General features: G+C 51.0%; 1 protein-coding gene across 2 annotated transcripts in view; it reads left to right on the top strand.

Annotated features, from left to right (window-relative positions):
- Slc5a6 (solute carrier family 5 member 6) overlaps positions 1–9,248 on the top strand; it is an 11,801-nt gene that overhangs the window by 1,290 nt on the left and 1,263 nt on the right. The window contains exons 3-17 of one of the 2 annotated variants that reach the window (XM_026778107.1): positions 2,510–2,580; positions 3,551–4,094; positions 4,355–4,420; positions 4,645–4,696; positions 5,252–5,319; positions 5,543–5,697; positions 5,922–6,062; positions 6,176–6,305; positions 6,729–6,817; positions 7,071–7,183; positions 7,442–7,509; positions 8,208–8,294; positions 8,428–8,609; positions 8,804–8,907; positions 9,099–9,228. In XM_026778107.1, coding sequence (XP_026633908.1) covers positions 3,702–4,094; positions 4,355–4,420; positions 4,645–4,696; positions 5,252–5,319; positions 5,543–5,697; positions 5,922–6,062; positions 6,176–6,305; positions 6,729–6,817; positions 7,071–7,183; positions 7,442–7,509; positions 8,208–8,294; positions 8,428–8,609; positions 8,804–8,907; positions 9,099–9,228 — 1,778 coding nt within the window. In that variant the 5' untranslated portion in view covers positions 2,510–2,580; positions 3,551–3,701. Of the gene's footprint in view, positions 1–2,509; positions 2,581–3,550; positions 4,095–4,354; positions 4,421–4,644; positions 4,697–5,251; positions 5,320–5,542; positions 5,698–5,921; positions 6,063–6,175; positions 6,306–6,728; positions 6,818–7,070; positions 7,184–7,441; positions 7,510–8,207; positions 8,295–8,427; positions 8,610–8,803; positions 8,943–9,098; positions 9,229–9,248 lie in introns of those variants that run through there. The other variant, XM_026778106.1, reaches the window with a different exon arrangement.

The raw sequence follows: 9,248 nt of genomic DNA, 5'->3' as shown, positions 1-9,248 counted from the left end.
AAAAAAAAAAAAAACTTCAGAAACTCCAGAAGTAGAGGGAACCAGTCAGTGTTTTTATTTTGAAATAGGGTCTCACTGTGTAGCACTGGTTGTCCTGAAACTCACAGAGCAACACCTGTCTCTGCCTCCTGTGTAGCTCTGACTGTCCTGTCTGACTCACTCTGTAGACCAGCCTGATGTCCAGCTCAGATCCGTCTGCCTCTACCTGTCAAGTGCTGGAATTAAAGGCGTGCGCCACCACCTAGTCTAAGACGTTTTCATAGTAGTGACTGCTTGCCAAGGAGTGAGAAATCTCAAGGTGTTACAAAATACAAAGGCCCGGGGCATCCTTAGGTTAAACCAGCATGCCCTGTTGGGACTGTTGATCTAGAGAGTTGCATTGTGACATAGAACGTGTGGCCCAAGCTCAGACCCTTCCTTAACATGTGTGTAGTGCACCTTGTCAACCAGGCAGTATCTGAATACAGTGTGGGAGAAGATGCCCTGATCTCCTGGTAGGCAGGATGTATTAATCTGTCACTAGATTGATTGAAATCTATGCACTGTTCCATGACTGACTGACTACAGTTAGCACTTTGATCTTTTCTAGTCTTGGGAATAGTGAGGTTGGACCATGGTGAATTACCTGCGAACAGTTTCTCTATTGTTTTGTGCTCTGTGTGTGTCTGTCCATGAGTATTAGTGAGAGGAGCCCAGAAGTGACAGAGCTGGAGTTAGTGGTAGTTTCAGGCTGTTACTATGGATGCTTGTGTCCAAATTTGAGTCCTCTACAGAGAAGTCAGAACCCCTAACCCTTGACCATCTCACCAACCCCTATAATACTCAAGACCCATTCTTTACAGGTTTTGTAGAGAGATGCTGAGGGTGTTTCAGGTGAAATACCCTGTTGCTCACCATTGGAGGAGGCTGGGAGAGAAGATTTAGCAGCAAATAAGACACAAAACAGGAGACTGCTGCTTTTTTTTTTTTTTAAGAACTTTGAGGGAGGGTTTGAGTTTTAGAAGGTGGGGTCTCTAGCCTAGTGGCCTGTACTAGACAGGATATATAGTTATGGTTTATTTATTGGCACGTATTAGATAGGATATAGAGCTAAAGTTTATTTAGGAAAAGTCCCTTGTACCACCCTGCCTTAGGCTGCTCGAAGGTAGGAATTTAGCACCAGAAGGTACTAGATAGGATCTGAGGTGTGACTGATTCCTCAGATGGGTCAAAAGTCTGTGAACCGGTGACATAGAGGCACTTTATTTACTCCTGGCTCAAAAAGCAGGTATTCAGAGAACGTGAACTGTCATCGTGTAAGGCTATCCAAATATGCAGCATTCTCTAGTGTTACTTCCACACCGAGGAGGAGTGCTTTTTTGATTCTTGTGTCCGTCCCCATCCCCCCCCCACACACACACAGGATTTCTCTGTAGCTTTTGGAGCCTGTCCTGGAACTAGCTCTTGCAGACCAGGCTGGCCTTGAACTCACAGAGAAATGCCTGCCTCTACCTCCTAGGTGCTGGGATTAAAGGCGTGCGCCACTGCCCAGCCTGAGGAGTACTTGAAATCACAGAGGTCTGCCTCTGGATCTGCCCCCCCCCCCCCCCGCCGCCCCCTTTATGGTGGAATTAAAGGTATGTGCCACCACTGCCCTGCTTAGGGATTGCTTTTCAAGACGAGAGGATGGACATTAGGGAGAGCAGGATGGATGAGGGATCCATAGGCCTGTGTTCTAATGTTGCCTCTGACAGTTACTTAGGCTGTGTTTTAGGAGGGTTGCTTGAGAGGCCCAGGAGATAGCTTAGTAGTAGGTCAAGGCTTGCCACCTAAGTGTGAAGACCAAGGAAGACACCTGAGTTTCCACATGCTCGCGAACTTGCTCACATGCACCTGTGCATGCATAAACATAGAAAAAGGAAAAGGTTATGGCCAGGGCAGCGGAGGCATACACCTTTAATCCCAGCACTCGGGAGGCAGATGCAGGCAGATCTCTGTGAGCTCGAGGCCAGCCTGGTCTGCAAGAGCTAGTTCCAGGACAGGCTTCAAAGCTACAGAGACACTCTGTCTCAAAACCACCACCCACCCACCCCCCAAAAAAAAGAAAAGAAAAGAAAAGGTTACTTGAACGTCTGGATCTTTAATGCTTCTGTGTGAAGTGGGGGCGCTGTAAGAGTGGCTGACTTGGAATAGTGTGATCCCATCTTTGTTCTTTAAAGATTGTGGCATATTATTAGAATGGTGATTGTGAGAGAGAGAGTTAGAAAAATAACTTTCCCGTCTTCTAGGCAACTCCTTTCTAACTCTGCTAGAACACAGGGTGCCAAGAGCGATTTAGCTTGAGAGCCTAATCCAGCTAAGAATGCTGCTGAATGTGAGCTCTCTGCTCTCTAGTCTGGATCTGTTAGAGTTGAGCCGGGACATAGGGTGATATGGGCCATTTCAGGGCACAGTGCTTGGTTCCCTGAAGAACCCGGAACAGATAGCAACAAATGCATTTCTCTGACCCCAATTCTTGCTCTTTCCTTAGCTCCTTACAGAATCAGGGCCTCTACCTCAGTGCCACTCCAGGCAGCTCTGCCTCCGAGATTGCTTCTCCGGGTATGTGTCTGAGCCCAGCATCATGTATATGGGTGTCTTGTTTGTGTGCATGTCTGCTCCACATGTGTACCTGGTGCCCACAGAAGCAATCAGAGGGCATCACACCCCCTGGAACTAGAGTAATAGATGACTGTGGATGCTGAGACTAGAACGTGGGTTCTCCACAAGAGCAAGTACTCTTAACCACTGACCGTCCCTCTGGCCCCTGTCTGTCTCACTTTTTGATTTTATCACTCCGACCAGATCCACCCTTGATGGGTGTGTCTAGCAGGAGCTGAGGCCGACAGGTAGGTTTCTCTAGTGATACCGGGGATGCTAATAAAGAGATACAACTGGGCAGTGGTGGCACATGCCTTTAATCCTGAAAGAGAAAGGGGTACAGAGTAGTGAACCTTCTGTTCTGAATGGGGCTGGAGATATCAGAGAGGTGAGCTCGCTGGGCTGAGCTGCGGGGGGGGGGGGGGGTATTGTTCGGAGAACAACACCTCTGACACCTCTGGGTCTCTGGGTCATGAGAAGTGAAACTGAGGCCAAGGAGAATAGGGGAAACCCTGCTGTCATTGGTTTCCCATTTCTTCCCTGCTGAGCTGTGGCGCCAGGCTGGGCTCTGCTGGCTCAATACATTGTAGTGACTGGGTCTGTGCCCGCAAAATGGAGGCAGGGATTATATGAAGAATATTAGGCTTGAGTTGATTTTTATTTTACTACTCGGGTGGAGACCCAAGAAAGGTCTTGAATTTCATAACTGTACATGCAAAGGTCCTGGCCAAGTTACTGTCTCCTGTGTCTCACTCTGCTGCTTCCTCCCTCCTCCCCTCCCTCCCTAACCTCTAGCAAACCCGCCTGTACCTTGCAGGCATTCACCACTGTGCTGGCTGGCTAGTCTGAGTCTGGCCATGACATGTCAGCAGCCTGTGGGTGGGCAGCCATGAGGGCAGGGTAGGCTTAACTAAGAGATGGGTTCTTCCAGTTGCTCTTGGACCGTGTCACTGCCTGGAAGAGGAATGCTGTGAAACTGAGCCAGGAACCAACTCGGAGCCATTCGCCTATACGTGCTTGGTCGGTGAACTGACAGCTCTGAGCCCAGGAATACCAAGTCCTGAAAAACGGGCACAAAGAGGATGAGTATGGGGGAGAGCACCTCAGCTCCCTTCCACACAACCTCAGACACCAGCAGGGTTATTTCCTCCTTTTCTGTCGTGGACTATGTGGTGTTTGGCCTGTTGCTCCTTCTCTCCCTCATCATTGGGCTCTATCATGCTTGCCGTGGATGGGGCCGTCATACTGTTGGTGAGTTGCTGCTGGCAGACCGCAAAATGGGCTGCCTTCCCGTGGCACTGTCCCTGCTGGCCACCTTCCAGTCAGCAGTAGCCATCCTGGGGGCACCAGCTGAGATCTACCGATTCGGAACCCAGTATTGGTTCCTGGGATGCTCCTACTTCCTGGGACTTCTGATCCCTGCTCACATCTTCATCCCAGTCTTCTACCGCCTGCATCTTACCAGTGCCTATGAGGTAAACAGGAAAGGCATGGAGAAGGGGATGGGTACCTAAGATTGTGACTCGAGCTCCACCAAAGAATGACTGCCCCAAGTAGCTCTTCTTCCTGGGGGAGGGGGTTGGAGAGTGCCATGCCCAGAGGGTCCAGAGTATATGTTCTGCATATTCCCTTGTGTTACTAGGCCTCTTGAGGAAAGAGGTTATGTGTTGTGAGGGTTGGAGGCACGAAATGCCATGCCTTAAAAGGCACATAAATTCTTTGTACTTGTATCTAGTACCTGGAGCTCCGCTTCAATAAAGTAGTGAGGATCCTTGGAACTGTGACCTTCATCTTTCAGATGGTAGGTAGGCCTGGGGCAGGGGAGGGGCTGAACTCAGGCCTTCAGAGTTGTGATTAAAATTCCTGCGAGTTACTAGTTGGTCAAGTCCCTGATGGCATCCTGTCCAATGCCACTGTAGATATGACAGGTTTTGGGAGGCATTAGAGGGAAGTAAGCCCAAGCCTTGGGGAGACTGTCTTTCCACCCGCGTCTCTTCCCCTTCACACCCTTCCCATCTCCCACAGGTGATCTACATGGGTGTCGCTCTCTACGCACCATCCTTGGCCCTCAATGCAGGTGAGGAGTCACGATCCCTGACTTCCGGCCTTGGCAGACTGGAGAAATGCTGTTAGGAGGGGCAGGGGGGTAGTGTGCTAGAGAGAACTAATTCATGGACAGGGCTCTTGGTCTCTACAAGGGGCAGACGGAGACTTCTTTCACCTGGGTCAAAAGCTGATCAAACATTACCAGGCCACACCTGAACTGGTTAATCGGCATTTCGGTGGAGCTCTGAAAATGTTTTTCCTCATGTTGAGAAATGATTTGTTTCCCCTCTAATGACTAATTGCTTCCATGTTGTGATGGGTTTTCTTTGTTTTTTGTTGTTGTTGTTTTTGTTTTTGTTTTGTTTTTGAGACAAAGTCCCTATGTAGTCCTGGCTGTCCTGGCACTCTGCTGTATAGAGCACACTAGACTCTCAGAGATCTACCTGTCTCTGCCTCCCAGAATACTGGGATTAAAGTCATGTGACAACCCCAGCTGGCTCCTCTCTATGATTTGAGTAGCTATCCTCACCAGGACTGCTCTGGAAAACCTACCAGAGGTAGGATTGTGACGTTTATCTGTTTTCAGTGACAGGATTTGATCTATGGCTGTCGGTCCTGGCCCTCGGAATTGTCTGCAACATCTACACTGCACTGGTAATTGCGGTTAACCTGGGTGACAGCGGGAAGATGGGAGAAGGGAAAGAAGGGCCAGCGTAAAGAGATACAGGAAATGGGATGCAGTTCCAGGGTGAGGTGGAGAAGGTGGAGTGACTAACAGTTTAAGGGGTTATATGCAAGGGCTTTCTTGGTAGTGTGATGTCCACCCTCTCTGGTTGATTTGGCATTTGTGACGGATGTGATATTTTTTTTCTTGTAGGGTGGGCTCAAGGCTGTCATTTGGACAGATGTGTTCCAAACGCTGGTCATGTTCCTAGGGCAGCTGGTGGTTATCATTGTAGGCTCGGCCAGAGTGGGCGGCTTGGGTCATGTATGGAACGTGTCTTCCCAGTACGGCCGCATCTCTGGGATTGAGTAAGTCTGTGCTTCCTTGACTGGTACCTGTAGCGTCTATGGACTGAGTCCATTTCAGCCTGGTCTCAGGCCTTTAGTAAGCAGAGAGAAAGCTGGCAGCACCATAGGCAGACACTCCATACTGCAGAGGGAGAAAGTGATCATGTGTGTAGAGGCCTGGACGTTGACTGGATGCACACCTGAGATGAGGTGGCTGTGGCAGTGACCGGGTATCTCTGTTGCAGGCTGGATCCTGACCCCTTTGTGCGTCATACTTTCTGGACTTTGGCCTTTGGGGGGGTTTTCATGATGCTGTCCTTGTATGGAGTGAATCAGGCTCAGGTGCAGCGCTACCTCAGCTCCCGCTCAGAGAAAGCTGCTATTCTGTAAGTGCGGGGATGGGGTCCCTGGGAGCAGTGGGGTGGGACAGGATTCAGAGTGCCTTCCCCAACAGTGTCTGTTAATGTCATCTCTGTCTTCTGGCACTGATCTTTTGCAGTTCCTGCTATGCGGTGTTCCCCTGCCAACAAGTGTCCCTGTGCATGAGCTCCCTCATTGGTCTGGTCATGTTTGCCTATTATAAGAAATATACTATGAGCCCCCAGCAAGAGCAAGCAGCACCTGACCAGGTGAGAGGGCCTCTCTGGCTCCATCCTGTGCTCATGCGAAGCCAGTCTGGATCCCTAAATTAACCTGTGTGGCTAAATTGAAAAAAAAAAAAAATGGATGACTATTTTTTTCCATCCTGAGATCCCAGCTGTCTAGTGTCAGACTCCAGTCCTGAGCAGATCTAATCAGTGCCCACCCATCTAATGGGTGGGCAGCCAGCCAGCCTTCACTAGAAACTGCTGCATGTCTGCTCTCATCTAAGCTTCCCAACAACCTCCTTCTGTAGCAGACGGGCTTGGTGTGTGAGGCAGCATGCTGTGGTCACACTGGCCATCAGCGGCGGGCGGGGTGGGCTGTGGAGTTTGCTCTTCCGAGCCCTTTTCCTCCCTGCTGGAGGAAGATGCGCCCAGGCTCCTCTCTGAGTGTGTCTGCTTTCCTTGCAGCTAGTGCTCTATTTCGTCATGGACCTCCTGAAGGACATGCCGGGGCTGCCTGGGCTCTTTGTCGCCTGCCTCTTCAGTGGATCCCTCAGGTACTGCTGCGGTGCCCCTGCTGGACCAGTCCCGTCTGTTTTGGATGGCCTCTCCCAAAGCAGGCTTCAGTTGACAGTGTCAGTCACCTAGGTGAACACACCTACACTCCATCAGAAGCGTCTTGCTTTCCAAACCCCTCTGAAGTAGCCTGGGCTCCACATCGATGGGTGGTTTCCTACCCTCTGTGGAGTCCTTAGTTCTGCCTCCTTTGGCTCTCGGACCTGGCACAGCTCGTCTTTTCCTCCTCTGCAGCACCATATCATCTGCATTCAATTCACTGGCAACTGTCACCATGGAGGACCTAATTCAGCCTTGGTTCCCTGAGATGACTGAAACCCGGGCCATCCTGCTTTCCCGAAGCCTTGGTAGGCTTATTCTTCCGTGTATTTTTAGTCTTGTTCGTTTTGAGATACACCCTGGTCACTGTCATCAGTTACGGATGATTGCCTCTCTAACTCTGGACTGTCCTCAGCACATGCCCGTGCAGCAGCGCACAGCCATTATGTATGGCTCTCAGGGGAGAGCAGCGGGCCCTGGGCCTGGGGTACAGAGTGGTAGTGTGGTTGGAGTGTGTTATCCCTCTACTTGCTGACTCACATTGCCTTCCCTCTGCGTCTTCCCAGCCTTTGCCTATGGACTGATTTGCCTGGGAATGGCCTATATTTCCTCTCATCTGGGATCAGTGCTCCAGGTAATGCCTCAAGAGGAAGAAGCTCTCAGCAGGGATGTTGGGATATGTTTGAACTAGGAAATGAAGACAGCTGTTCTGAGAGGAATGGAATGTGCCTTTAAAAATGACTACATTTAAGCTGGACATGGTGGCACACACCTTGAATCCCAGCACTTGGGAAGCAGAGGCGAGGCAGGTGGACGGCTCTCTTGAGTACAAGGCTAGCCTGGTCTATGGAGTAAGTTCCAGAACAGTCAGGGCTACATAAAGAAGCCCTGTCAACCCCTCCCCCCCCAAAAAAGAAGAGAGAAATACATTTATTCATTTATTGTGTGTGGATACTTGCGTGCCAGTGCTCAAGTGGGGGTCAGGGGACAGTTTTTGGGAGTTGGTTCTCTCCTTGTGCCATGTGGGTCCTGAACATGGAACTCGGTGTCAGCATTGGCAGCAAGCACCTTTATCCCCTGAGCCATCTCACCAGCCCCATACGTTGTCCTTGGATAGATGGCCTTTAACTGAGAACAGACTCTCAAGTGAGCAAAAGCCCAGCATCATTCCTAGGATATTGTTGTCCCAGAGAGACCTAGAGCTCAGCCTCAGCCCGAAGTGCATCACCACAGCCCTTCTCTCCCTGAAGAAACCAACAGCTGATGATTGACAGGACATTGAGGCTGAAGTCTCTGAGCCTGTGCTTTCTTTTCTCCTTCCATCGACTCCAGGCAGCACTCAGCATCTTTGGCATGGTTGGAGGGCCACTGCTGGGACTTTTCTGCCTGGGGATGTTCTTCCCGTGTGCCAACCCTCTTGTGAGTGACACCTGGCTTCCCAGATATGCATGTGGACGGAACTGGACTGTTGGGGCGCTCAGCAGGTCTGGGGACTGGTATGGAGGTTTGTGGTGGGCCTTGTGACAAGAGAGTTGGCTGTGTCTCTGGACAGGGTGCCATCGTAGGCCTGTTGACTGGCCTCACCATGGCCTTCTGGATCGGCATTGGGAGCATAGTGAGCAGGATGAGCTCTTCTGTGGCATCCCCTCCTGTTAATGGGTCCAGCTCCTTCCTGCCCAGCAACTTGACCATCACCACTATGACTACTCTGATGCCTTCTACCACCCTGTCCAAGTGAGGCGCGGCTTGCTCTCGTTCTCCTTGGGTGTGAAGTTCAGTTTTGAGGGATTTTGTGGGGGCCTTGCTAAGGGATGGGTTACCACAAGCTATGAGCAGGGTTAGGTTGAGTTCTGAGACCTTGTAGGTGGGGGGGCTTGAAGTGCCTCCAGAATGCCCTGCCAAATGCCTGTCCTCACCTCCCACCCTAGGCCCACAGGACTGCAGCGGTTCTACTCCCTGTCCTATTTATGGTACAGTGCGCACAACTCCACCACGGTCATTGTCGTGGGCCTGATTGTCAGTCTGCTCACCGGTGAGGGCGTGGAACTGCCACACAGTCTGGGGAAGGTGGGACCCTGCCCTTGGGATACTGAGTGTCAGTAACAGCTGGTCTCCCCTGCTGACATCAGAATGGGCTGGAGGACTGGGACCTTGGTGCAGGGACAGCAGAGTGTGCTGCTCTAAGGTTCTCTGAAGGCTCTTGACAAGCACCTTTGCCTTTAGGGGGAATGCGGGGCCGGACCCTGAACCCCAGCACCATTTATCCAGTGTTGCCAAAGCTCCTCTCACTCCTGCCCTTATCCTGCCAGAAGCGGCTTCACTGGAGAAGCTACAGCCAGGTGAGATCCATCGTTATGTGAAGCCTTTCCCCGT

The sequence above is a fragment of the Microtus ochrogaster genome, unplaced genomic scaffold, assembly GCF_000317375.1.
Source record: "Microtus ochrogaster isolate Prairie Vole_2 unplaced genomic scaffold, MicOch1.0 UNK106, whole genome shotgun sequence".
In the NCBI taxonomy this organism is placed as follows: domain Eukaryota; kingdom Metazoa; phylum Chordata; class Mammalia; order Rodentia; family Cricetidae; genus Microtus; species Microtus ochrogaster.
The sequence above is the reverse complement of the archived record's forward strand: the minus strand, read 5'-3'. Positions and strand labels throughout refer to the sequence as shown.